Source organism: Lycium ferocissimum, chromosome 4 (genome assembly GCF_029784015.1).
Source record: "Lycium ferocissimum isolate CSIRO_LF1 chromosome 4, AGI_CSIRO_Lferr_CH_V1, whole genome shotgun sequence".
NCBI lineage: Eukaryota > Viridiplantae > Streptophyta > Magnoliopsida > Solanales > Solanaceae > Lycium > Lycium ferocissimum.
The window spans coordinates 30949968-30977011 of NC_081345.1; the positions used below are offsets into that span (position 1 = coordinate 30949968).

The 27044-nt window shown below is 34.0% G+C and overlaps 2 protein-coding genes and 1 long non-coding RNA gene across 5 annotated transcripts; 1 reads left to right on the top strand and 2 right to left on the bottom strand.

Annotated features, from left to right (window-relative positions):
- Positions 1 to 861: 861 nt before the first annotated feature.
- LOC132052259 (uncharacterized) lies at positions 862 to 5746 on the top strand. The gene is made up of 3 exons (XR_009413967.1): positions 862 to 1018; positions 4502 to 4657; positions 5449 to 5746. It is a non-coding gene; the product is annotated as an uncharacterized LOC132052259 (long non-coding RNA).
- On the bottom strand, positions 5747 to 9206 carry LOC132052258 (deSI-like protein At4g17486). Of its 3 annotated transcripts, none has more exons than XM_059443706.1 (3): positions 8623 to 9206; positions 7045 to 7332; positions 5747 to 6310 (listed from the first exon to the last, which is right to left on the bottom strand). In XM_059443706.1, exons 1-3 carry the CDS (start codon positions 8753 to 8755, stop codon positions 5913 to 5915), a joined length of 819 nt encoding a protein of 272 aa, XP_059299689.1. In that variant the 5' UTR covers positions 8756 to 9206; the 3' UTR covers positions 5747 to 5912. The 3 variants fall into 3 exon arrangements, with proteins under 3 accessions (XP_059299689.1, XP_059299690.1, XP_059299691.1); XM_059443707.1 differs by having other exon boundaries at positions 5747 to 6295; positions 8623 to 9201; XM_059443708.1 differs by having other exon boundaries at positions 7045 to 7336; positions 8623 to 8762.
- Positions 9207 to 12087: 2881 nt separating this feature from the next.
- LOC132053925 (uncharacterized) lies at positions 12088 to 13292 on the bottom strand. The gene is made up of 2 exons (XM_059446019.1): positions 12772 to 13292; positions 12088 to 12421 (listed from the first exon to the last, which is right to left on the bottom strand). Exons 1-2 carry the CDS (start codon positions 13290 to 13292, stop codon positions 12088 to 12090), a joined length of 855 nt encoding a protein of 284 aa, XP_059302002.1.
- Between the last annotated feature and the right edge of the window lie 13752 nt (positions 13293 to 27044).

Here is a 27044-nt window from a genome sequence, read left to right on the forward strand (position 1 = left end):
TCAACTGGTCCAGGCCGCTAAGGGGGGTATTTAATTAACTTGAAAGTTGTTAAGGGGGGTAAATAAATACAACTTAAGTTTAATTGCTAAACTAAGTTTTCGTGTCAAGTTCAGAGGTCAAATGATGTCTTTTCTCTTAAGAGAATGACTAAAACAGTCCTCCATGATGTCATCTTAATATTTTTATATACCATGATAGTATCATAGTCATGAGAATTGTCTCATTGAAGGACTGAAGCAGTCCTTCATGATACCATCACAGTATATGTGTGTAAGACAATGTTATCACAGATGAGTGTTTGATTGAGGACTAAAGCAGTTTTTCATAATACCATCACGGTAAACGAACATGATCATCTATAATACCGTCTCAGTATATTTATATATCATGATAGTATCATAGAGGACTAAGAGAATGAGTATATTTATATGAGAAAATTTCAGAAATATACAAGTTGGTCTCTTACATTACCAAAAAATAGCTCAAAACTTACATTACAAAAAATAGCCCAAAATATACAAATATATACAGACATATACAGACACTTATACCAACATATAACAAAAGATATACAAACATATAAAAAGGCAGAGAGATAAATTGAGAGCGAGAGAGAGAGTGAGAGAGAGAAAAGTTTGGGTCAATTTTTGTAAGAATTAAAAAAAAATGGGTCAATTTTGGTGGTATTGTTGCCCTAATTAACATACGGTGTAATTTTCTCTATTTATATAACATGATGGTATCATAAAGGGCTAAGAGAAAACTGAATCATGATACCATTTCAATATATTTATATAATATTTTTGTACCATAACTGGGGGTAACTGAGGCATGTCAGGTAAATATTTTTAATTTTTTACGGGGTACAAAAGTAACGGCGGTACGGGCAGGATAATTTTTTTTTGTTTGAGGGGGAGCATCGGTGATCTTTCCCCTTTAATCAATTCGTGTTAATTCAGAAGACGATGCAACGACGAAGGAGAAATTGAGAAGGCCCAAATTGGTTTCTTCTAAAGGGTAAGCTAATTCCTCCCGCTTTACCTTATTGTTGATTAACTTGGGATTTTGCTTCAGCTTTTCGTCCACTCCTTATGAATTCAACCAAGTAATCGGTTATTACCTTGTCTCGACTCGCTTTATTTCACCTTGTTACTCGCGCTGTCCACAAAATTGGTTAAGGAGGTAAATTTTGCATTCCAAGATTAAGGGCTAAACAAAAATACTGTCCGTATGCCTTTTTGTTTGATGTCCATTTAATGATATAGAACGGCATTTCTCATTTTATCTATTAAGTCTTCGATCAATCAATCCCAAACTAGTGAGTGTCCGTTATATGAATCCTCTGTTCAGCCAGATTTCAATCGACGTAAATAATTTGCTTTTAAGGCACTTGTAAGTTGTACCTACACTGACAATCTGACATAAAAGTTTATGACCAGACAATACAAGGACTAAGCCTTATTACCAAAATGGATCATATCGCATTAATTGGTTACAAAGCAAGTAGCTAACAAGTGTAGGAAGCAAGTGTTTTGATTCAATTTGGAAATGGAAGTTGATTTGAGGACTCCCGACCAAATATTATCGCATCTGAATCTCTTAACGAGTAAATACTGTTCAGATATTATCAGACAGTGAAGCTCCTTCGCTTTCCTTCCAATCTTCTAAGTACTTGCTTTACTGAGTGTTGGTTGAGTTGATTGGACATCCGAGAGATTATGACTCCAGGATATTGCAGCAGAGTCAATGCTTTTACTGTTGGAGGTTTGATTATGGATTTGTCTAGAGGAAACTGATGTTAGGGGGATCAGGTTTAGATCAAATCATTAAGTCTAATCGACATGAGGTGGCTATATATGAAGATGAAAATGACAAGCCTCCAATCGATCTGGGCTTAACAAACCAGCTGAAGTAACTTCAATATTTAAAATTGATCCTAGAAACAATCAGCGACCAGTCTTCAGGGGAAATACGTGAAAATGTTAAAGCTTAAAACAGAGAGATAAGTAGTCGTTCCCTGTTATGGCCACTTTGAGATATTCTCTGGGTCTTAGTCAAATATGGCCAAGGAACAGAATGAATCATCTCCTTCATGCGGTTAACAAGGGACCAAAAGGTTTGACACGACTTCCTACTTTTGCGAGAAATACTTTGGACCAACTAAATCCACGAAGTTCAGCGGGTTTATCGCGTTTGATCCATCAACAGAAAATGGAAATTCTTTCAGCATTTCAGCAGGTTTGGTTTGATTGAAAACGATGAAGAATATCTCAATGGATGATGTGTCTCTAGAATTTGAAAATCCTGTGGATATGGATGGAGGAGACTTTTCTGTTATTGACGAAGAAACCACCTCGGTCTACTCTAGTGACCTTTAACGTTCCTACCAGATCATCCTTGACTTAATCCGGCCATGATGAAAGAAATGACAATGGTGATGTTTCTTGCCAAAAAATGAAGTAGGTATGATGGGATACTCTTAGATAGAAGATGAAAATTCGGTAAAGAATCCTCAAGAGCACTTTTGCAGCATGAAATGCAGATAGTTAACCGTCCCCACACCCACACCCCTTAACTAGAAAGACTCATTTAGTATTGATTGAAGACAAACATGGTAGCTTTAGTTTTAATTGAATACAAACATGGTAATTTTACTTAGGCACACCTGGGTTCATTTTGATGACCCAACAGAATAAGGATGTGCTATTCTAGAGACAGAAAAGGCTAAAGGTTTTGAGCTGGATTGCAAGCAGCAAACAACTATAAGTGGAGGCCACTCTCGTGTTCTATGCAACATTGTTCACGGAATAGATCTAGAGTTGGCTGGCTGCCTAATGGTATTCTCATACATTCTGGTGTCAGTTGGAGGACATTGCCAATATACAGCAGAACACTCGGAATATGGAGGCTTGCAACTTCTGTACTGGATTCCAAGTCAGAAATTGAAAATTGAGACCTGGAAGCTGGAAGATTGATTTTGTTTTATGGAGAAGTTCCTTTTAGTAAGATTGTGGTCTTATGATTCAAGTGGTGTGAAATTTCTCTTCAGATACTCTAATTGCAGATTTTTCTTTAAAATCTCTCTCCTCCTAATTGTCTGGAAGTTTTACCATGTTGAACCAAACTTTTTTTGTATAGGTCACCTACACAAGCTGGTGGGTGACATTCTTGCATCCATAGATGCACACAGTGAGGAAGTATGGCCCCAACTATTAAGTTTGATAATGCTAGTTGCTGGATGTACATCCTGAAACAAATGTTCTTCTGTGAATCTAATTTGAGATATGGGATGCCCATGTTATTGGATGATAGAAAAACTGAATGTCCTTGTAAGTAAGCTGCATTTCTAGGTTTATGTTATCAAGTTGTAAATGTACCATCAGAAGGCAGCATACTGATAAAGCGAAGTCTTCCTTCATAATTGGAGCAAAGTCTGTTTAGCTGGATTTGACCTGTATGGTTGCTCAATACTGCCGATAAACAGTTTCCCTGTTACCAGTGGGTTGAACGTATTCATTTTCTTGCATAGGGCAGAAGTGAATTGAAAGCCCTTTTTTTTTTTTTTTAAAATTGACAAAGCATTCTTTTACTGGTAGGAGACTCCTGAAAATAAAAGCAATCCATTTGCAGACTTCATTATCTGCTTAAACGAACATTTGGTTGTTATTATAGCAGACTGCCTGTTGATGCAAGGTAATTCTCATTATCGAAACATTGGACTAGCTGGTTTACCACTTGTGTCTTCCCCGTCCAGCAAACCTCTAAAGCCATATAACATTCGTGTCATGTTCATGTTCCTAACACTGGATTCTCTTGAAGTACTCCGCCCGAGCTTATCTTGACAGAGCTATTCTGAGGCCCTGTACCCTTTGCATCAAAACCATGAATAGTTTCCTTTTTGTGATTTTGCTGTACCATTCAAGATATTTTCTGAAATCTCAACCCTTAAAACTTGTAAAGAAACCAAGAATAATAAAGACAATGATTAGGATAAATTGGAACCTTACTTAGTATAGAAATTATGGTATAGTAATTACAAATAATCTTCCTTGTTGAAGATAAGTTAGTTCAACAAGTGAGGTGGAAAGTTATTTATTCTTAATATTGCTAGATGTATGCTAATATGTGTCTAGTAACTTCTCATTCTGTAACCTAGTTCAGAAATATTTAATTTCATTATGGCAGGATTGGAATGGGGACTGGGACTACTATGTAATGGAACCGGATCTTTATTTTATGTCATTGGATGATATAAATTTGAACGTTCTATCTCACATATGTCATGGTGAAAACATGCCAGTGTCACATAAAACCTTCATGTTTGATAGATTATATTGTATCAGCTTAGAGAACTTTGTCCTTGGTTTACATTGAGGCAAAGTATCCCCTGAATTTTAGGTTTTAACAACATGGTTCGCGTGGATCCTGGCATTTACTGTTACCAGGAATCCAGAGCTGTAAGTTGTAACTTGTAACTCATGGATGTTTGATTCCCTTTAGGTTGGTTTATTGTGTCTAGGCTGAAGAGAGATGCAGTTTGCTATGTCTGAAGATAGTGGAAATCAACAAATCAAGTTTAGCAAGCTGGTGTGATACCATATTTAAGTCAGCTAAAGTTTCCATGATTCCACATTTAAGGCACCCATCCCTGAAGAGGTCAGTATATGCGATTTCCCGGATGCTCCCTGTTTTTACATCTATAACTTTCAGTGGTAGTATCATACCTACCTATTCATCAAGCTTTGCCCATTCTGTTTTACAGCGGAAGTTTGCACTTGTATATGTAATGAAATTTTGAGAATACTCTAGTCATTGCTGAATTTCTTATCACCTTCTCCAGGGCTTTTTTAATGTTTTTATTTAGCATTCTTCCCTTTCCCCTCCTATTTGAGTGCTATTCATTTGCTTTTGTTGCTTTTTCACAGTTATGTACCCTTTTCCTTGTAAATAAGTTAGAACTTGTGATGTTTCCTTATCCTTTCTTAATAGGAAGGAGAAGGGGAGCCATTTATCTTAGATTCCTTTCAGTTCCATTAATAGCTTTTGTCTTTTTCTTTTTGGTCTATTACATGCTTTTAGGTACTCATGCGAGAAAAGTTGAACATATACTATAGGATAAATGATATGAATGAAAACATTAACAGCACCAACAATGTGGTTGGAACTTTTGAATAAAGTGATTGATGATATCTTTTGGTCAATTTAAGGTCACCTCTCAGGTATAGTATTGGCCTTTGGGACTAAAGAATAGGTTCACCAGAATAACAATTGGAGACAAATGTGACTGTTTGGAAATATCAAAAGAAAAAGTGATCTGATTTGTCCAAAGCTGCTGAAAGGCAAATAATCTCTCTTTGCAAAAACAGCTCTCTAAAAGGAAAAGCACATAACATTCACAGGCTTTCTGTCTCATAGTATAACATTTTTTTTTCTTCACCCCTTTTCAGATGGATTAACAGTGACTTCCTCATCAGTGTGACCACATTGTGATTTGTGAAAGTTCCTCTTCGTTTCAAGTGTCGTCTTGGTTGAAACATGTATTCTCCCCAAGATTGTCCATAAATGAGGAGAATTGTTGAGTGGTTAATCAAATCGATTATGTCTTAACTCTAAGTAAGGTTGATTGACACTATATTTCTCTATGTCCATTCCACTCAATTCAGGTTCATTTGAACTCAAGTAGTTCAACTATTTTTGTACGATGATTGTGATAAGCCTATTGATAGATAAAAGAATTAAAGTTCATTTGCTTGTTGCTGCATATTTTAGATTTTCATTTCACTGAAAGCATTTGCATATACAATATTTGAACTTTTGAAAGGCTACTCGAGTGGTTGTTAGCCCTATGAAGGAACGGGCAAAAGAATAAAAGTGAATCAAATGAAGCATGGCCTTTCTGCATCAAGAAATTTTATGATGCATTTGAATCTGATGTCAACGGCGAAGATGGAGGTAGCGGGCTTCTGGTTTTTTTACTACTTGTGGATTTGGCAATTGGAGGAGATTGCGAAGAAGCTGTTGAAGGATTTGAAAATGGAGTTGGCTTATTCGAGCTGCTCTGAGGTTTCTTCTTGTTGTCCCCTTCACCTGATGTATTTGAAGACGGAGTCGGGTTTTTCGAGCTGCTCCGAGGTTTTTTGTTCCCTTCACCTGATGGATTTGAAGACAGAGTTGGGTTATTCGAGCTGCTCTGAGGTTTCTTGCTGTCCCCTTCACTTGTCTTGTCCTCCATCCGATGGTGGCGTACTTTAGTAGACTTTAAGCTCATGGGAATGATACAATGGCAAAAGAAACCTACACCAATAATTACTAAAGTTATTAAGTCTCTCATATCAGCAAGTTGTTGAACACTAAATTTTCAAACGTGATAACAATATAACCCGTAGAATTAAATGCGGAAGACTAGTTCAACCGTCAACGACTGCCCAAACTCATGTTGAATATTCCTGTCGTGTTAAATGCTGCAAAAAATCTTCAACATGAGTTTGTGCAGCCGCTGAACTTGGTAGGAATCTTTCAAAATGGCTGCGAAAAATCATGTCATTTCTCACTATAAGCAAATTTTATTACAGCATGCATTTCTATGAAAGTTCCTGGACTTTGTTTTCCTACTGTGGGTCCTTCAATAGGTTCTATTCATTCTCAACTTGATTACAAGTAAGAACAAACGTCGAGACTTCTATGAAACTACTCAGAAGCTTCCTGATTCAACCACATATGGACAAACAAAGTAACAATAATGCACCAAGTCCAACAAAATATCAATCAACCATGATTCAAATCCAACTACTTGTAGTTGGGTCCCGCTATATTCGGTTCATTTTATTTCGATAGGCAAAACTTCCTCTACAATTAGAAGCAATCTGTTCTAAAAAAGTTGAAGTATTTCGAATTGTTTGTTGATACGGATAAAGTCAGTAAAAACCTTTGAACTAAACTGAACATGCTAGTTTTAAACTAAACTAAAAATTATTCTTAAAAAGGTGTAATATAAGTGAAGCAATAAATCTTACTGAGAGAGACATAAAATCTGAAAATCTTACCAATCCTTGCAAGTCGATTAACCCAACTGGGAATTGGATTGCTGGTGAGTTTAACACAAGCATCACTACAAAAATGGTTGCAATTCTTTGTAATAAGGTTGTAAGCATTTCCTTTGTACTTATCAGCAAGTTCTTCCATAACTCCTCTTACTTCCTCAGTTGTCTTCTCTGTCCATCCAATCAAAATTGTTTTCCTGAAAATAAATCCCTCGCACTTTTTCGGCTCCCCTTCGAAAATTCCCGTAGTTGGATACTCGTGAGCTCCAAATGCATACTCTACTTCATGAACTAGCTAACATAACCCCCCACCATTAACAAATCTTTTACTGACAATAATTCAGTTTATTTAAGTAAAGAGATAATTGTTGAAATCACACCAGAACTATCACTTTTTCATGTTCCCTTTTCATGTCTTTTCCTACCTAAACTATCATCATTTATGTAATGTTATCATTAAAAAACTACCACCATCTATGTATTAAAACACACATCGAAAATTTTTAGGCCAACTATCAGTTATTCATTTTTCCTACTTAAACTATCATCATCTACTTAACTAGGTGTTTTTAATACATGTGAAATTGACATATAGGTACAAGTCATACATAAAATTGGTATTCTATTGACCCAAAACGTATTTAGCAAAAGTAGGCCTAAAAATAATGGCACTGTGTAGCCAATCTGGTCTAACCCCTAAAATCATGCTAAGTGGAATGTCCTTTCTCCTCATCCTGACCATAATATTTTTCCCTTAAAATCACGCAATATTGGCCATTCTTAAAAATCACGCAATTATTCTTAAAAATTAATATAACGTAATAATAGGGGCACAATCCAAAGTTAGTTCACCTTCTTATGTGTGAAATTAATACATTGTATACATTCTATCAATTCACAATATATATATAACAATGTATACATAGTACTTCACAATACATATCAGAACGTATACATGGTACTTCACAATATATAGCAGAATGCATATATGGTACTTTAAAATATATATCAGAATGTATACATGGTATGTCACATGTATTAGTATACATGGTACTTTAAAAAATATATATATGAATGTATACATGGTACTTTAAAATATATATCTGAATGTATACATAGTATTTTTCACAATATAAATCTGAGTGTATACATAGTACTTCACAATATATATCAGAACGGATACATGATACTTTAAAATATATATCTGAATATATACATGGTATTTCACAATATAACAAATTAAAAAGACTGAAACTTGCCAAAGCCTATATCAAATCCGCGTTATCAGATGCCAATTAGTATCCCGCGTTGATAGTTCATGTAGGAAAAAAAAACTGATAGTTTAGATAGGAAACTAATAGTTCAGGTAGGAAAAGGGATAGATGTTGGTGCTCAGGTAGGAGAAGGAAGCCGATAATTGGGGTATGAAACTCGAAAAAAAAAAATGATAGTTAAGATGTGTTATTTACATTGACTCTCAAGTAAAAGATAAAGTAGATTTATTTTAACTCAGCCCAGATTTGAATTACAGATCTGATAAACTATGAAAAATTGATTAAAGTACAAGATTGAGTAACAGACCTTGAACACCGGAATGGTAAACCCCAAGACCAAGCCAATAAGCATAACCATTCATGGGAGTTAGATCGTATACATTTAAGTACACCGGCACCGATCCACGCCCAGTTTGTACTGAATTCTTGCAGCAAAGCATCTTGAAAACAGAGCAAATTTCAGCTTCCACTTTACTCTGATACCCACATAGTGGAGAGAGAAATAAAAGACTCTGAATTTCGATGATTGAATTTCAAATATATATGTTGGTAGTACTAGTACTTGGTAGGTAAATAATTGAAGGACAAATGTGGGTTCTCTTTCCTTTTTCTTTTTTCTTTTTTACTGTTTTTTTCACTGGGTACCACCGGCGGTGATACAGTGACAGTACTTACCGGTTGGTGTAAGAAGAGGAGTAGGTTGGGTATATAAATATGTTGTGAGAAAAAGAGAGTAGAGATTGGTTGGAAAATTGGAATCTTTGCTGACACTGTTCTAAACTCAAGTGTGTGTCTCTGTGTGTGTATTATAATGGTGACTGAAGTGTATTATGGAATGATGATCTGTGATTTCTTTTGTTTTTTTAAAGACATTTCTGTCTTTCCCTTCGGTGCACTGTGGACTCTACCCCATTTAACAAAAAATTGGTTGGCATTTGGACTATTTTTGAGTTCAAGGGCGTGTCTGGTACTACTGAGGAAAACGTTTCTCATGAAAGTTTTTTTTTGAAAAATAAGTGAGTTTTTTTCTTTATTTTTAGTATTTGATACATAAGTAAAAATATTGGATTAGGCTCCTCTCCATTTTCCTCAAGTTCTATTTTGGATTAGAGACACATGGCATGGGTTAGAATTAATGACTAAGATTTAATTGACTAAAACAAGGCACTAACCATGCATAATTAATAACTTATCCATAAATATATTAGAATAATTTTGTCTCTATTCCTATTTACTTTTCCTACCCAGTAAAATATCTTTTCTGATTTAACTGATTATTTTTTGCCACTTAATTTTTTTTCCCTAATAGACCCATTATTCAATTGGTGATATTTTTCATTTTTTCAATTATGATGCTTACTAATTCACATAATATAGACCCCATTATTTAATTGGTAATTGTATATTTCTAAAAGAGTTGTCTATATTCTAGAAAATATCACCATTAAAGAGTTGTCATGATTGAAAAAAAGATGAAATATTAAAATAGGAAGAGAGAGAAAATATTTTAATATATTTATGGATAAGTTATTAATTATATAAACTATGGTTACGGCCTTGTTTTAGTCAATTAAATCTTAGTCATTAATTCTAACCCATGCCATGTGTCTCTAATCTAAGGTAGAACTTGGGGAAAATGGAGAGAAGGGAAATGGAGAGGAGCTCAATCCAAAAATATTGATACAAGAGCATTTATATGTATTCTAGGAAATTAGTATGAGGGTGGGATGAGGGAGGAAACGGGGACTTTGGGGGTCTCGAGGGGTGGGATGACGATGGGTGAGGGTTGAGGAGGAGACAACGAGCTTAGAATGTCACTTATCAAACTTTTTTTTTTCTAAAGAAAATACAACAACAACAACAACATACCCGGTGAATCCCACACCGTAGGGTCTCGGGAGGGTAGAGTGTACGCAGCATCTACCCTACCTTAAGTAGGAGGCCGTTTTCTAAGACCTCTACCAAGAAAAGCATAGGAAAGGTCGATACGGCAAACAAATCAAAGCAATTATGAAAATGAAAACAATGAAAGTAAATAAGCCATTATAAACCAACATATACTCGCAAAAATCAAGAGACAAAAGCTACAGAGCAATACAATCAAGGATAAACGCTCGTAAGAAAGGATAAACGCGACTACCTATCCTTCTACCCTAATATGAGTCCTCCATACCCTCCTATCTAAAGTCATGTCCCTCTTGTCTTCATGAAATGCGTCATGTCCTGTCTAATCGCCTCTCCCCAATACTTCTTCGGCCTACCTCTACCTCTTCTGAAACCGTCGCTACCAAGCCTCGCTTCCTGCATCTTGTCTTCCACTGAGGCTACTCCAACCTTGTCTCGGATGACTTCATTCCTAATCCTATCGCTCCTAGTGTGCCTACACATCCATCGCCGCATTCTAATTTCCGCCACTTTCATCTTCTCGAATACGAGATTTCGACCGGCCAACACTCCGCCCCATACAACATACTTGTCTAACCACCGCTTTGTAGAACTTGCCTTTAAGTTTTGGGTGGCACCTTCTTGTCACATAACACTCCGAGAGTAAGCGTCCATTTCATCCACCCCGCACCAATACGTGTGTGACGTCATCATCAATCTCCCCATTTCCTTGTATAATAGACCCAAGATACTTGAACTATCTTTCTTCCGTATGACTCCGGGTGCCAAACTTCACTTCCACGTCGTCTACGCACTATATCACCGAACTTGCACTCCAAGTACTCGTCTTGATCCTACTCAACTCAACCCTTTAGACTCCGCAGTTTGTCTCCAAACCTCCAAATCCGTTAACTCCGCCGCGAGACTCGTCAATCAGGACTATGTCATCCGTAAATAACATACACCATGGCACCTCACCTTGAATTTGCCGCCTCAATCCATCCATCACTAAGGAAAATAAAAATAGGCTAAGAGCTGATCCCTGGTGCAACCCTATCACCACTGGGAAGTGCTCTGCGTCTCCTCCCATAGTCCTTACCCTGGTCTTGTCCCCATCATAAATGTCCTTGATCGCCCTAGTGTACGCCACAGGTACACCTCTAGCCTCCAAGCATCTCCATAGAACCTCTCTCGGCACTTTGTCGTATGCTTTTTCTAGGTCGATGAATACCATGTGCAAGTCCCTCTTCCTCTCCCTATACTGCGTCTCCTCCCCGCCTCCCCTACAAGATGAATAGCTTCGTAGTCCGAGCGCCTGCATGAATCCGAACCTTAACTAGTTCGATGGGCTTCCGAGATGGACACGCCTCTCCTCACCCTCATCTCCACCACCCTTCCCACACTTTCATACGCATGGTCCGTAGTTGTTGCAACTTAACTTAAATGTCAAACGAGCGGGAATCGATTGTACAATGGAATCATCGTACCGCATGCCATTAAGTTTCGGCATCTTAGCCGTCTTAAAGATGACATTAAATAACCGAGTCAACCACTTCAAACCTCGCCCGCTCGCTTTTCCAAAATTCCACAGAATCTCATCGGTCTGAAACAGTGTTTTTCGCTCTTCCCCTACTTATACTACGAACAAGACCCTTAACTTCCTCAACCTTTATACTCCTACAATATCCAAAATCACGGCACTTTTTTTCTTTTTCTTTTTTCTTTTTGGAGTACTCCAAATCTCCCAACACAATGTCTCTATCCCCTTTGTCGTTCAAGAGTTTATGGAAGTATGACTGCCATTTCCGTCTAATGAGAGCGTCCTCCACCAGTACCCTGCCATCCTCGTCCTTGATGCAATTCACCTGATCCAAGTCACGCGTAAAAATTAGACTCCTCTCCCTCGCCTCAGTAAGTTTATTTGGGACAAAGAAATACACTTCTTATCGCCGCCTTTGTCCTCTAGTTCTGCATACAGGCATTCAAAAGTTGTTGTCTTTGCCGATGTAACCGCTAACTTTACCTCCTTCCTCGCCATCTTATACAATTCCATATTCGTATGCTTCTCCTCAGCATCCTTGTTGTCTACCAACTTCGCATACGCCACCTTCTTTGCTTCCACCTTCTCTTGAACTTCTTCATTCCACCACCTTTTTGTGAGAACATCGGTCCGACCACTATAAATATAATGCCTACCCTTCGAGACCCTATCAAAGACCTCTCTAGAAATAACAAGTCAATAGCAAATATTTTAGAATCGAAAATATAACCTAATTTCAACCGGCCGTCCTATTCCACACACATAAGCCGGTCACCTCCCCATTACTCTCCTATAATTCAAAAGAAAGGGAAAATGCTCCCATGCCCTCAACTTCTCCCCCATCTCCTTTCTAATATTAAGGATGCACCCGTCATGGTCAAACTCCCCCATTTGATCTTAGGTTCGTCATCCACGACCTCCTTCTTCTCATCTTGATTTCCAAATCCATCACCAAGAGCTTATAAAATAAAAAATAAATTAAATAATAGGGTCATTAGATTCTCACCTAATCACATTACGGGGTGTAATTACCTTTTACAAAGACCTTTATCGTCCTTCCTAAGGAGTAAAAAGTCTATATGCGTCTTAGCCACCGAACTACGAAAGATTACCAAGCGCTCCTCCTTCTTCCGGAAACTCGAATCGCTACCACCATGTACCCCAAAGGTTTTTGCGAAATCCAACAGTGCAAATCCTCCTCCGTTCCTGTCCCCGAAACCACAACCTCCATGCACATCGTCAAATCCACCCGAAATTGACCCAATATGCCCATTGAAATCTCCTCCGATGAATAGCTTCTCAGTGGGCGGTATACCTCCCATTATCTCGTCCAAATCCTCCCAAAAACGTCTTTTCTCCTCCTCGCCCAAGCCCGTTTGCGGCGCATAAGCACTAATAATGTGGAAAATAAACCCTCCAACGACCACCTTAATCGTCATCATCCTATCACTGACCCTTTCAACCCCTACCACCTGGTCTCTTAAGTCATTATCTACTAAAATGCCTACCCCATTCCTATTATTACTCCGAGAACCATAACTTATAGTCCACATCTTTAGCCCCGGATCCTACCCATTTAGTCTCCCGGACACAAGCTATATTAATCCTCCTCTTCTTAAGACTCTTAACTAGTTCGACGTTTCGTTTTTGAGAGTCCCAATATTTCAAGACCCTACTCGCGTACTTCAGAGACTCTCTTAACCCACCTACCCCTTCCAACCCTCACCCCAGTCCGAGAACATGACCCTAGTCCACCATTGTCTACCAAAGCCAGTAAAGCAAATATAAACTACTCAAACAGGCAGGAATCAATATTAAAACACAAGTTAGCAATAATCTAGATGAAAGTGTAACTACTACGACAAAAATAATATAAGTAATGCAAGAATGTAAATTAGATGCAAGGATAAAAGACAGAGAATTAAAAAAAAAAAAAAAAAAGAGGAATGGATTAATATCGCTTAGAGGTACCAACTCCATGATGAGAATGAAAGTTTAATGACTAATTGATGTTGTAATTGTTCGCCACGCGCTTCACTATTCACACCGGAATCACTGTTCACGCCCGAAAACTCGAATCTGTCGGATCCGGATGCGGGCCCCAAGGGGCGGAAAAAAAGCAGCGGGGAACACCAGAGAGAAGGAAGGAGAGAAGAGAAAGAAGATAGGAGAAGAAGAGGGCTGGGCGTGGGTATAGGGCAGTGTTTTTCAAAATAATATGACTAATCAAACAAGAAAAAAATGAAAATACTGAAAGACACGCCAAATTAGACATAGAGTATTGAGGTTGAAGTGGAAAATAAGTTGGTAAAAATTGAAATATTTTATAAATGAACTTTCTCTGGAAAACACAAAATGTGATAACTGAATTTTGTGTGTAAAAACGTCGAATCAAGTGAGCTGAAATACATATTTAAATTAGTACTTTTATGTTTTACTTAAAGTATAACTATTGAAGTTCTCTTTTTTTTTCTTTTTTCTTTTTTCTTTTTGGTATTTGCAAATTTTCATCAAGCAACTAGTGAAACAATCCAAGGAATGCCCTTGTTTACATTTTCAAGTTCCATAATTCTACTATAATTATTTCTTTTGTAATCTATGGACAAAGTCGTCTTCATTCCATCTCAATAAGAATGAAGCCGATGATAAATACATCTAACTTTCTAAAATTTGGATTTTGATTGTTTGGATCTTTTATGATAAAACTTCATAATTAGAAGAAACAAGAACAAAAAATACATATACAGATAAAATATTCTTACAAGTAAAAACATAAAAAGAAAAAAATATGTAAAAATTAGACATCTAAAACAACTTACTTGAAAAACCTATTTGATTTTCCCTATAACAGTAAGGCCATTTATTTGGGACAAAGAAAGTACTTAGAGCCTGTTTGGAAAGCCACTTGGTAATTGGAATTGGTGTAATTACACAGCCTAGTAATTACACAGTATTGTAATTATAACGACCTGTTTGTTTGTCATAGTGTAATTACAAGCGTGTTGTTTGGTTGCACAAGTGTAATTATATAGTTAGTATAATTTAAAACAAAAATTTAATTATAAAAAATTTAAAATTAATAGTTAAAAAATATGTGCCTTTATAAATGATATTAGATTAGTTATTTAATAATACATTTTTTCTTGAAAATATATTAATTAATAATCATATTTTTGTAACTAATATTGTAAAAAATAATTCATATATATTTTCAATTTAATAATATTTTTATTTTAATTGATTTTAAAAATTAAAAGCATACCTTTTTTGTGAGAACATCATGGGATTGGATGTTTGACAAAAAAAGAATATTTATAAATATAATGCCATTAACACTGTTCAAATGTTTGACAATAATTCTATCAACTGTAAGTGAAAAATAAACAACATGTAATATGAAATAACAAGTCAATAGTACTAAAGCAAATATTTTTAGAATCGAAAATATAACCTAATTTCAAAATCCGAAAGAATATTTTTAACATAATACTCTTATGTCAAATTCTAACGTTACATAAGTAAGTTTTAACGTAACATAAGTAAATATTCCTATAATTCAAAAGAAAGGGAAAATATAAGTCAATAACCTCATTCACAACGAAATTCTACTTTAATAACGTACTTTTTATATGCCAAGTTTACTAATGACTCATTCTTTCTAATATTAAGAGATGTAGTTTCAAAAATTAGAATATTAGCACGGTTATGCTAAATGAATAAAGTAAAAAAATAAAAAATACGAGCAATTACATAAAACCACAAGAAGTAAAGGTTGGAATGAGAAGAAAGGAAATGAAATATAAATTCTATAAAAAGAAAAATATATTTTAAAAAATACAAATGATTAAAAAGTAAAAATAAAAAAGAAATTAAATTATAGAAATAAAAAATAAATTAGATAAGAAAAGAAATTAAAATAAAATAAAAAATAAATTAAATAATAGAAATAAAAAATAAACTAAAAAAGAAAAGAAATTAAAATAAAATTAAAAAGAAATAAATTAAAAGTAACCCCGTAATTACACACTTGGGTGTAATTACACCCAATTCTGTGCCCCTCCCCTCTCTCTCTCCCCTTGAGAATTGGAGAGTGTAATTACGCCCTCTCAATTACACCCAATTCTCACCTAATCGTGTAATTACCCGTGGTCAAACAAAGGTGAATTTGATCTTGTGTAATTACACCCAATTCCAATTACTTGGGTGGCTTGTCCAGTGTGTGTGTTGTGTTGAGATGGTGGCTTGATTTTTATGTAGCATGTTTAGTTGTGTAGTGTGAAGAAATGAATGAGAATCCTTATAATTTTCCACCGTTACTGATTAGTTTTCACCTTGTCGTTTTCTTCCAAAAATTTCAAGGAGAATGCAACATATTTGTCCCCGTCTTCTTATGTCCTTCTTCTTTCTTTTTTTTTTTTTTTCTCATTTTTCCTTTATCGCATATATATAAATTAGGCAAAAATCATAGACAGCCCCCTAAACTTTTTCACATATTCCTCATGGCTACCTAAACCTAAGCTTGTTCCAATTTAACACCTAAACCCCTCCGAATTTGTACCATTTAGCCACCTTTTGCTGATGTGGCGAAGTGTGTGTAATTCACCCAAGAGAGGAGCGTGAAAGACATTATTTACCCTATTTTTCATTTATTTTTATTTCTTCTCCTTCTTCTTCACGTTTTCTCCTTCCCGCTGCCGCCACTAACACCGCCGCCACTGGCGAACTCCAATCCCTCCACCACAAACCACTGCTCCCTCATCTCCCCCTTTCTTCATTTTAAATAGCTTTTTCCTTTCTTCTTCAATTTTTTTACTCACCATAAGCAGACCCATCACCATCTCCACCCCACACCGTCGCCACCCTCCCGTGGCTTCCCTGTTCCTTAAACCTTAAACCATTAACCCACCCTTCAACATCACCGTACCACTGTACCACCACTGTTCCTTAAACCTTAAACCATTAACCCACCCTAAACACCACCCTTCAACATCACCGTACCACTGTACCACCACTGTTCCTTAAACCTTAAACCCTTCAACCCGGCACCACTGTACCACCAACAACCCACCATTGTTACCACTTTACACCTTAAACAGACCCCTTAACGCCCTTATTTTCCACCGAAAACCACCCCCAAAAAATAAGATCTAAACCCAACCTTTGTAATATCCAACATTTTCTACGAAAATTTATTTCTTTCATTACTCCATTAATTCATCCTTAAAATGATAAGTTATTTATCCATAAACTATTTATTAGACATTAAATTAAAATATTAGAGCTTGGAAGGGAGGAAGAAGAAAGGGGAGAGGGGGATTTATCTTGGAAGTGGAATGGAGATTTATCTTTCTACGAGGAAGAAAGAAGAAAGGGGAATGGTAGGGTGGGGTGGTGTTGGCAGGGGTTTGGGGGCGGGGCAGGGGAGGGGGGGGTGCAGATGATTTTTTTTTTTTTTTTACTTATAATTATTTTGGACCCAATGCCACATATCATTTTTTAATTGGTCATTTTTCCACGTCACCGCGAATGTAATACACACATTTATGTTTTTGCTGATTGTAAAAAAGGTGTCTAAATGGTACAAATTCGGAGGGGTTTAGGTGTCAAATTAGAACAAGCTTAGATTTAGGTAGCCATGAGAAATATGTGAAAAAGTTTAGAGGGCTGTCTATGACTTTTGCCTATAAATTAAGAGGAAGAAAGTTTTTAACCTGAGAAGTCATTCTCAATTCATTTTATTGATTACTAGACTAGACCTTTAACCTAAGAAGTCATAATTCTCAATTCATTTTATTGATTACTAGACTAGACCCTGAGGGTCATTATTTTCCTTATGATTAGTAAACTTTAAATGTTTTTTTTTTCTAGGGCTTTTGGCATTTTTGTTTTACTTAACAAAATATTTTCTTTTCCACCTATAACATCAATTGAATACAGCCTTCATCGCCTAAGGTTTAGGGAGTGAAGGGGAATTTAGACTTTGTTACATGTATACATGTGAATGGTCTTTTGATATTCTTGGTATATGCTTTATAATCTCTGAAGAAATTGAATATATATATATATATATATATAATTGCAGGACATAGACCCGGTGACGTGTCACGCCTTAAAAGCTTAAAAAGGCTTTTATCATTTTTTTGCCTTTTTACTCTATTTTTAAAAATTAGAAAATATTAAATTCGCATCCTTTCGGAAAGAATGAAACGTTGCCTAACTTAATAATGGAACAGTATACTGGAATGATTTCAACATTTTGAATAATTGCGATAACTACACTTTTGTTTACTCCTCTTACTTGATCTTCTTTACCACATGAGTTCTTCTCTGCAAAGGTTGTTATGGAGTGCACCGTTATAGCATACGGTAAGTTTTTTTCAAATTTAGAGTAAATATCTTAAAAGGTCACTCAACTTTGAGTAATTATGTGGCAAAGTAACTAAACTTTGCTATATATCAATAAAATCACTCAACTTTGGCCTTTACTCTCATAAAATTACTCAACTAAATGTGTCATCAAAGAAATTTGACATGGCAATATTAATCAATTTTTTATGCCATGTATACATGGACTCCACAAATAAAATAAAATAAAATAAATTCATATTTTAATTTTGGATATACATTTCAGTTTTTTCTAAAATTTAATCTATTACTTTAGACACTTTACGTGAGAGCTAAGTTATTAAATTTCAATTGACTCATTGAACACACTAATGCCAACGAATTTATTTTTAACCTTAGTTCCTACGTATATTAACCAAATTTTTTATTTTTTTTTGGTAAAAAAAAAAATGTTGTTGCTTACAAAAGGAAAGGGTCCAACCGGTCCTATGTGGCCTCTTCCTTTCAGCCAGACCAATAATAACATTCACGTGTTTCTATATATTCTTTAATTATGATTAATTAATATGTATTTTTATTTTATTTATTTCTTAATTATAATAAAATTCATACATATTGATTTGGTGTAAATATCTTGTATGAGTAAGTCTTATCTATTAAATAGATATACGTACACAAAGTAGAAAGATAAGAAAATAGAGACGAAAAGAAAGATTGCAGAAGCTAAAAAGAAGGACAGTGCAATAAATAAATAAGAAAATAATTTCAAGAAAAGAATAAGAGCACATATAAAAATAAGGTAGAAACAACAAAGAAAATGAGTTTTAAATGAAGGGTTGGTGGATGGATGCTGAGGTATTAAAATATGATTTTTTTTTTTAATTTGTGGGGTCCATGTCAACATGGCATAAAAAAATTAATTAATATTGTCATGTCATATTTTTTTGATGACATATTTAGTTCAGTGATTTTATGAGAGTAAAAGCCAAAGTTAAATGATTTTATTGATATGTAGCAAAATTCAATGACTTTGCTAAATAATTTCTCAAAGTTGAGTGACCTTTTAAGATATTTACTCTCAAATTTACAATTTTTGTTGTATAATTCTCATTCTTTATTTTTGGATATTACTTGATTATGAAATTATTCATGTGATACTGAATTTTTTGTCACAAAATTAAGTACTTTTATCTCTGAATATTTTGAAATAATTTAGAGTGTTCAACTTCAGATTTTGGATACCCAAGGCAACTGCACAAAGATCCTTTCTACTTTTAGTCTTACTTCTGATTAGACGTTCATTTTCATGTTGTAGGCTTTAGAAAAAAGGTTATCTAGATTTCAGTTTATCAACGAGTAACTTTCTCCTGCAAACAGAAAAGTATTTCGTCAAGGTTCAACTTCAGATTTTGGATACCCAAGGTAAACGTAGAAAAATCCTTTCTACTTTTAGTCTTAGTCCAATGATTTGAGTTCATTTTCATGTTGTAGGTTTAGCGAAAAAATTTGTCTAGAATTTAGTTTTTCAACGAGTAACTTTCTCTTACAATCAGAAAAGTATTTCGTGAAGGTCATAGATAACAGAAAGTCTAGAGGTTTTTACAACCTAAGGTGCATCTTAAAAGTTGAGCCAAGAAATACAAATATTCAATTAGACATTTAAAAGGTAATTAACGAAGCATTAATCTATAAATGCATTGAAAGTTTGTAGATATTTCTAAGTTGAGATGTAATGTGATAATTTAAGAAAATAATGTTACAATTATAGAGCAACTTTTTTTTACACTATATGATCATATAACTTAAAATTTTGATTTAAAAAAACTAAAAAACATCACTTATTACATCAATAAATTCAATAATATTCTAGTTTAGAGAGAGGAAATCATTTATTGAGAATTATTTGAATTATTAGGCCTTTTTTAATGGCAAGTTTGGTGATTATTTATACTGGACACAAAAAAACTTATTATCATATATGTAAACTGAGTGGGAGGAGTAAAAGCTTGAGAAAAGGTAAGTTAATAAACATCATCTTCAACCGCCAATTATGTTGTAGTTTGTTTGGTAATTTGAGGTAGTTAAGCTTTTTACTTCTGCTCATAGATGATTGAAAACTCATATGGATGCAATGTATGAATTTAGAAGAAAACTCATATCCATTATTTTAAAAGGGATTCAATGTCGGAATCTAGAAGAGTACACACTCTCATTTTAGTATGAGAGAAAAAGAATATAGAACTGTTAGATTAGATGGTAATTATATTTTATTTTTAGGTTTTAAACGACATTTGTTTTTGTTCCTTCTTTTCTATATTTAATTTGTTAACTAATGCTTTTATAATTTTGAAAAGTTCTTAATAGATAAAACTTAAATATACTTCATTGATAATGCATAATAAACTATACCATTACTAGAAAAAAAGATTTTTTCCACTGGCATTCAATGGAAAATTTGTGCTATAGAATATTATTTTCCCATCTCATTCCCACTGAACAATCTCACTGGGAAAATGCATAATGGGGAAAGAGGTTCCCATTGAAACGCTGGGAAACTTCATAAACTTTCTGTGTTACATCTCGTATTTTCGTGCGTTAAGTTGCATCATAGGTTAGTCACATAAGCTCAAAGGACAGGATTATGTTTGAAGTTATAAGTATTTATGTTATGTTCAACAAGTGATAAGTAAGTGTCGCGAAGGTTGGAGGTTAAACGAATCGGAAAAAAATAAAATAAGTTTTGCTAAGTTTGGGATGTTGGATAAGTTACACAGATCATGGAGTTTTGGACATATCCAAGTATGCAAATAAAGAGATCGGTGTATAAAAGTTTTAGGTCTCGAAATAATTTAAATGATAAACGAATTTTATGTTTTGACTTCGGAGCAACTATATAAAGGGGTTTAACCCCTCATTTTCGGTGGAAAAAATATTTCCCAACAATTCGAGAAAGTTCTCCAACCTTCCCTCCATTAAATTCCAACGCGAGTTAAGTAAAAATCTGCGGATTCGTTCCGCGGTATAGTTAATATTATAATATTGTGTTATTTTTGTGGCTTGGGAGTAAGGCAAGTATTGGAGATATCGTATATAAGGTATGAATCTTTCTCTTTTGGTATCATTTAAGGCTTATTTATAGAGATAAATTTATGGAATAATTATGTAGCAAATTCGTTTGTGGAGGAGTTGGAGAAAATATCTAGTATTTGATGGAATATTTTGATAGTAATGAGGTTGTTGTTGTTTCTGTTGTTGTTATTGGTTGTTGATTGTTGGTATTGAGAATTCGGAGCCAGGCATATAAATAGGGAGATGTTGTCCGATTACGGCATCTTAAAGGAATTTATTTAGAGACTTAAGATAAGAGTGTGACAATGAGCCTAATGATAATATGACTGGTTGCCTATGTAGATTATGAGATGACGAACAATCCTAAATAAATCGCGCGATAAAAGTTGGAAAGTCGGGAGAGTAAGCTCCAAAGGTATGTTAAGGTTAGTCCCTTTCTTCTAAAGGCATGATTCCTTTCTTATGAATCCAATAGGTGTTTTCCAAATGTCCCATGATCCCTTTATGAATCCATAAATGTTTTAAAAGAATATTCTTATTCAAAGAAATTCATGATTCATAGAGTTTATGATTCAAAGGCATGACTTTTTCTTGATAATCCATAGATATTTTTCAAAATGTCCCTATTTTCCGAGTCAAAGATTTATGATTCTATAAGCTTTTATGACAACAACAACGGACATGTTTTTACAATATGAATGACGATGTTAAAGATGAATGTTTCTATGATGATTATGATGGTGATGATTTTAATTCTAGAAATTCCAAAGCTTATGATGTTAATACTATTATGAGATTATTGAGATTATTTCATGATTTTCTCGATTTTATTCATTGTTGTTGATCTCACCTTATAATAATTGTTCCTTCAAGAGATATAGTGATGATAATTCCATAATAAAAATTGGAGGTTACCGACCTTACGTCACTCCGATGTATTTATAGCTTTTATTTGGCCTCGAATATATATGTATGTATTTTCTCACATGATTACGGCACCTATTGTGCAACCACCGATCGATTCACACCGAGTCCCGAAACGTTACACACCGAGTCCTAACATCACACCGAGTCCTAAAAAGGCCGGGTACGTTTTGACGATGATGTTATATATATGTATGTAAGAAAAAGTTTTTTTTAAAAAGTTCGAGCATGCATGACATCCGCCTCTCTTTTCTCTCTTATTCCATTACCTTCCTTATCTATATAATTCAATAATGTTCCCTTCTTGAAGATGCATGTGTGTGTACGGATGAGTAGAGGATATTAATTAACGATTTCCTTCCGGAGTGTTGCCGAGTCGAGTATCTATGTTATGGTATCTTGATTTATGTTAGAGACTTTGTTTAGGAGAGTATCATTATGCGTTAATCACAGTTTTTTGAAAAGCCTTACTCATTTCATGATTTAAGAGTCAAAGATTATGAGTATAACGAGAAGGCGGGTTCGCTGTCCTGGTAAGGGTCGGGTTGTCTTTTTGGAGTGTGACATTCTGTGTGAAAACTCTACTATTTATATTTTTCCCACCGACATTCAGTGGGAAATAGCCACTGAAAATTTTGCGAAATTAGTGGGAAAATAATGATTTTTTAGTAGTGTATATTATTTTTAATATTTACTCAAAAAATATGAAGGAATCTAATGTAATGCTTATTTTTATTTGATTACAAAAAAGCTTTGGCAAGATTATTTGGTCCCGACATAATTACAGATAAATTTGAGCCGAGCAGTTCACCTTTTCCTTCATATTATTTCTATATTCAAAGATCTTCGAGGAGTTTTTCATTTCAAAATCACATGTTCTTTTTGTTAACTATATTCATGTCTCGTGAAAGTGTTTGTATGAGAAATGTATCGACTGCAAGCTTTGGTAATGTCATTCATTCCTAGAATAATAGTTTTGAAGTAAATTTATGAATTGAAAATTTAGCCCTCGAATAGTGCTAAATGATTAACTCCGTTTCTAAACGCTAAATCCTTAAGATGATGATTTTTACTCATGTCCTCGTAGTTCTCTCGTCTCTTTTTCTATCATAATAATAATAATAATGTTGAAGATGCATTTCTAAATTAACGATTGAGCTTTGTTTAGGAGAGTAAATCACAGTTATTAACTATATGCAATCTATTTGTCTTTTTTTTCTTAGTACTTTGCCTTTGTATTTTGCTTTTTTTTTTTTTTTTTTCCTCTTTGCATTTTGTTATTAGCCAAAGAATTGAACTAATGCTAAGATTCAAAAAATGACTTGAGGGGTGAAGATTTTGCCTAGCAATTTCCGATCAAGATAATCATTAACTTAGCTTTTATTCAAAATTTCTTCTGTATCATTTATTAACTGGTCAGACTTATTTAAACTTACCATTAATTTTAATTGATGATAATCTTAGAAACTTTAACATCATGAAATTCTTGGGAAAAAAGAGAGTATATTGTATCTCTATTAATGCTATGCTTTTCGTGTATAAAAAGATTAAAAAAAATGATGATTAATTATTTCATGAAAAATCAATCAATATTGAGAATAAAGATAGTTATGTCAATAAATAAATGTTACGCTCCGAAAAATATGTAAAAGACAAAATTGAAATCAAAACTTTTTAAATCATTCATTGTATATGTACAAGCTTTAAGATATGTAATAATGTCAAATCATCTAATTTTGTTGAGATGTTCTTAATGTCTTTTGTTTTACCGATATTTATCTTAAGCTTATTGAGGTTATTTATGACCGCGCGAAGCGCGGATAAATTACCTAGTAATCTCTTAAAAGTAGAGACCAGATAGCATGACTGGTTTTGAGAGGAAACTTATGTCTTTAACTATATTTTCTAGTACCTATGAATATCTTTTCTAGTACCTATGAAACAAACATTAGGGAGTTTAATTATCAGCAATTTTACAACTAAATGACTCCAAAAAGAATCTGAAAAATTGTCGTGTGATATCAAGAAATTAAACAGCATGTATATTTTTCGGTTTGATCTCAAAATCCATAAGATATAAGTCTGTGAATCCTTCGAATAGTATCTCAATTTTTCGGCTTAAACATCTTTGTCAGGGAGACACATTGATTGGAAACAACGAACATGGATGGCTTTTTTTGGATAAGGACCTTTAAATAATTCCTGTCCAGAAGAATAATTATCGGTACCTGCTTTTGACTTGCTTAATGTGAAATTATGACAAATTGAATATCATCTAGTCTGATTCTCACAATTTTGACATGAAATAGTTTTAATTGATCTGAAGCAGGTAAATAAAAACAAATGAGTATTTTACTCTATTATAATAATATTAATAAAGATAAAAACAAATGAGCTAAATTTAATAATATTAATAAAGTGTGGGATTACACTGAGTATGTTATTGTTGTTGCTGCTGCTTAGAATGCCCATGAAAGTCAAATGCTTTTCGTTTAGAACCTAACACTAGTCTTTTTACCTTTACTCAAGAGATCTCAAGAGGAAAGATTCAATTTAATCTTGTCATTTAAAAGATGATTAATGCAACCACATTTGGTTCTATGAAAATTCCCTACTTAGAGCCCGTTTGGATTGGCTTGTTTTAAGTGTTTTTAAGTCAAAATAGCTTTTAAGTACTTTTGTAATGTTTGAGTAAAATAAAAAAATACTTTTAAGCATTTATTTTTATGCCAAAATGACAAAAATAAGCCAAAAATCATAAGCTACAATTCATAACTTATGACTTTTGGTTTACAAGTTAAAAGCCATAAGCCCTTCCAAACGAGCTCTTAGTTACTCCATCTTATCCAATCTTATGTTTTAAAGTTACACATCATTTTCCATACATTATTAGTGAGTATACAGTGCATATATATGTTGTTCATATGTATGTACTTAGATGATAATAAAGTCTTTAAATGACGTGCCCAACACAAAAATAATCTCACACTTTTTTTTTTAGCTTTTCTTAAAAAGAATGATATATTTTTATGTTTAGAAATCATTTAACTTGAAACTTCCCTTTTTACCTTTAATGAAATAATTTAAATCCACGAAAATACCTATGACTTGTTTTAGACCACAAGTTTCAAAGATCTTTCCTTTCTTTTGTAAACTTTATCTTTTAATCGAAATATGTCGCATAAATTAGAACGAGAGAGTACCTTTTAGTAATATAACTATGAAATTTTTATTATAAAAAGTATTATAATTCAATTAATTGAAAATATCAATAAATTATTTTACTTAGTCAACTTCTCCCATATATGACTTTCTGGTTTGGTTCTCGATTGAAAGATTTGAAATACACCTTCTCCTACCAAGTTCCATCCATCATCTCTTTACCAATAACACCGAAAAACGTTTCATGTGTTAGCATATTCATAATCTTAAATTTTTAAGTATAGACCAACTTCATCATTTTAAGAAAATATGTGTATACGTTTTTTGACCGTTTATATTTCATTTTCTTGATGTTATTCCTCATTATTTGTGTGAGACGTATGTGTCTAAACTTATACCCAAAGGTATAACTTTTTTATGACTTCTTTAGCTGTTTTTGTGTTCAATTTAAATCGTTATTTCTTTTTTCATGAATTTCTCTTCTTTAAATTTTCTCTAAGCGTACCTTTACCATTTTCTGAATTTATTATCATTATTTAAATGACCTTTTTTTTCTTCTTTTTTTTTTTGCAATTATCTCTTACTTCTTCACGTGGACCCCACCTTATTTAATTTCTCTTTTATTTTTTTTTACAATTATCTCCTAATTGTTCACGTGGGCCCCACCTTAATTTTTTTAAATTTTATTTTAACTATATTAGAAAAGTGGGTAGACGACGATCCAACCCACTCTTCTAATATATGTAAAAGAGTGGGCCCCACCTTAATATTTTTTTTAAAATTTATTTTAACTATATTAGAAGAGTGGGTGGACGACGATTCAACCCACTCTTCTAATATAGTAGAAATATATTCAAAATCTGGTGCAACTTCTATGGGACTTTAACTAATGTGGCATTGAATTTTTTTCCTCGTATATTTTAATTGAAATCCCTGTTTCTCAGTGGGGGCGGGGACGCAAGAATAATGAATTAATTCAAGCCAAAAAAATAATAATAATTATTTTGGATCAGAACTGTGAGGATGAGCAATAAGTTTAATCAACAGCAAATGCTCCTAATTTTGTAATACAGGAAAGACCATTTGGATATATTGGATCAGCCGTGTGCCAAATGAATACTGACCATACAAAATTGTTTTTCAAGCTGCTGATCAGAATCAAGATAATAAAAAAGCCTGTGGGAAATGAGCAATAAGTTTAATCAACAGCAAATATGGAGAGCATATAACTATAAATTGGGCTTTGTATTCGCTGAATACAACTATTAAAAAGCGATTACTCTACACCTAATTAAATCCGTAATACAGGAAAGGGCTGGAATTAGGGCCATTTGGATGAAGAATTAAGGGATGGATTTGGATTTTGACTCAATAGGCCCAAATGTGCCAAATTGGGTTAATTATTCTAGAATGCCTAAGACAAAATTGGGTTTTCAAGCACTGCTGAAACAGAATCTAAATGGTATTAACACATAAATATTTGCTAAGCTATAGCTCAAATGTCACAATTATATTATTCCATTATTTATACACAAAATCCAGGCCAACGTTATCATTTGTGCTCTTGGAAACACAATTATGGAGGAACATATTTCATTACTTCTCTGCAGTTTCCGTAACCCACCAACCCTACACCATGCACGTCACCTTGATCGACATTCTAGATTTTGATATACATACATAGTTTGATCTTAATAGGACTCCCACCGTCCCAATTTAATCATGTGACTGTTTAAGAATAAATGAAGATTTTTAAACTTGTAATATAAACTAAATCAGATATTTGTGTGGTTACAAATAATTTC

What these genes read in the sequence shown, in the direction of transcription:
- LOC132053925 (XM_059446019.1), bottom strand. Translation starts at nt 13,292, where the DNA reads ATGTGGACTATAAGTTATGGTTCTCGGAGTAATAATAGGAATGGGGTA. An exon ending in GATAAAGGTCTTTGTAAAAG is followed by an intron (nt 12,422 to 12,771) that starts GTAATTACACCC and finishes TGTTATTTCTAG; the next exon opens with AGAGGTCTTTGATAGGGTCT.
- LOC132052258 (XM_059443706.1), bottom strand. Translation starts at nt 8,755, where the DNA reads ATGCTTTGCTGCAAGAATTCAGTACAAACTGGGCGTGGATCGGTGCCG. An exon ending in TTACCATTCCGGTGTTCAAG is followed by an intron (nt 7,333 to 8,622) that starts GTCTGTTACTCA and finishes TATGTTAGCTAG; the next exon opens with TTCATGAAGTAGAGTATGCA. An exon ending in TAATCGACTTGCAAGGATTG is followed by an intron (nt 6,311 to 7,044) that starts GTAAGATTTTCA and finishes TAATAACTTTAG; the next exon opens with TAATTATTGGTGTAGGTTTC.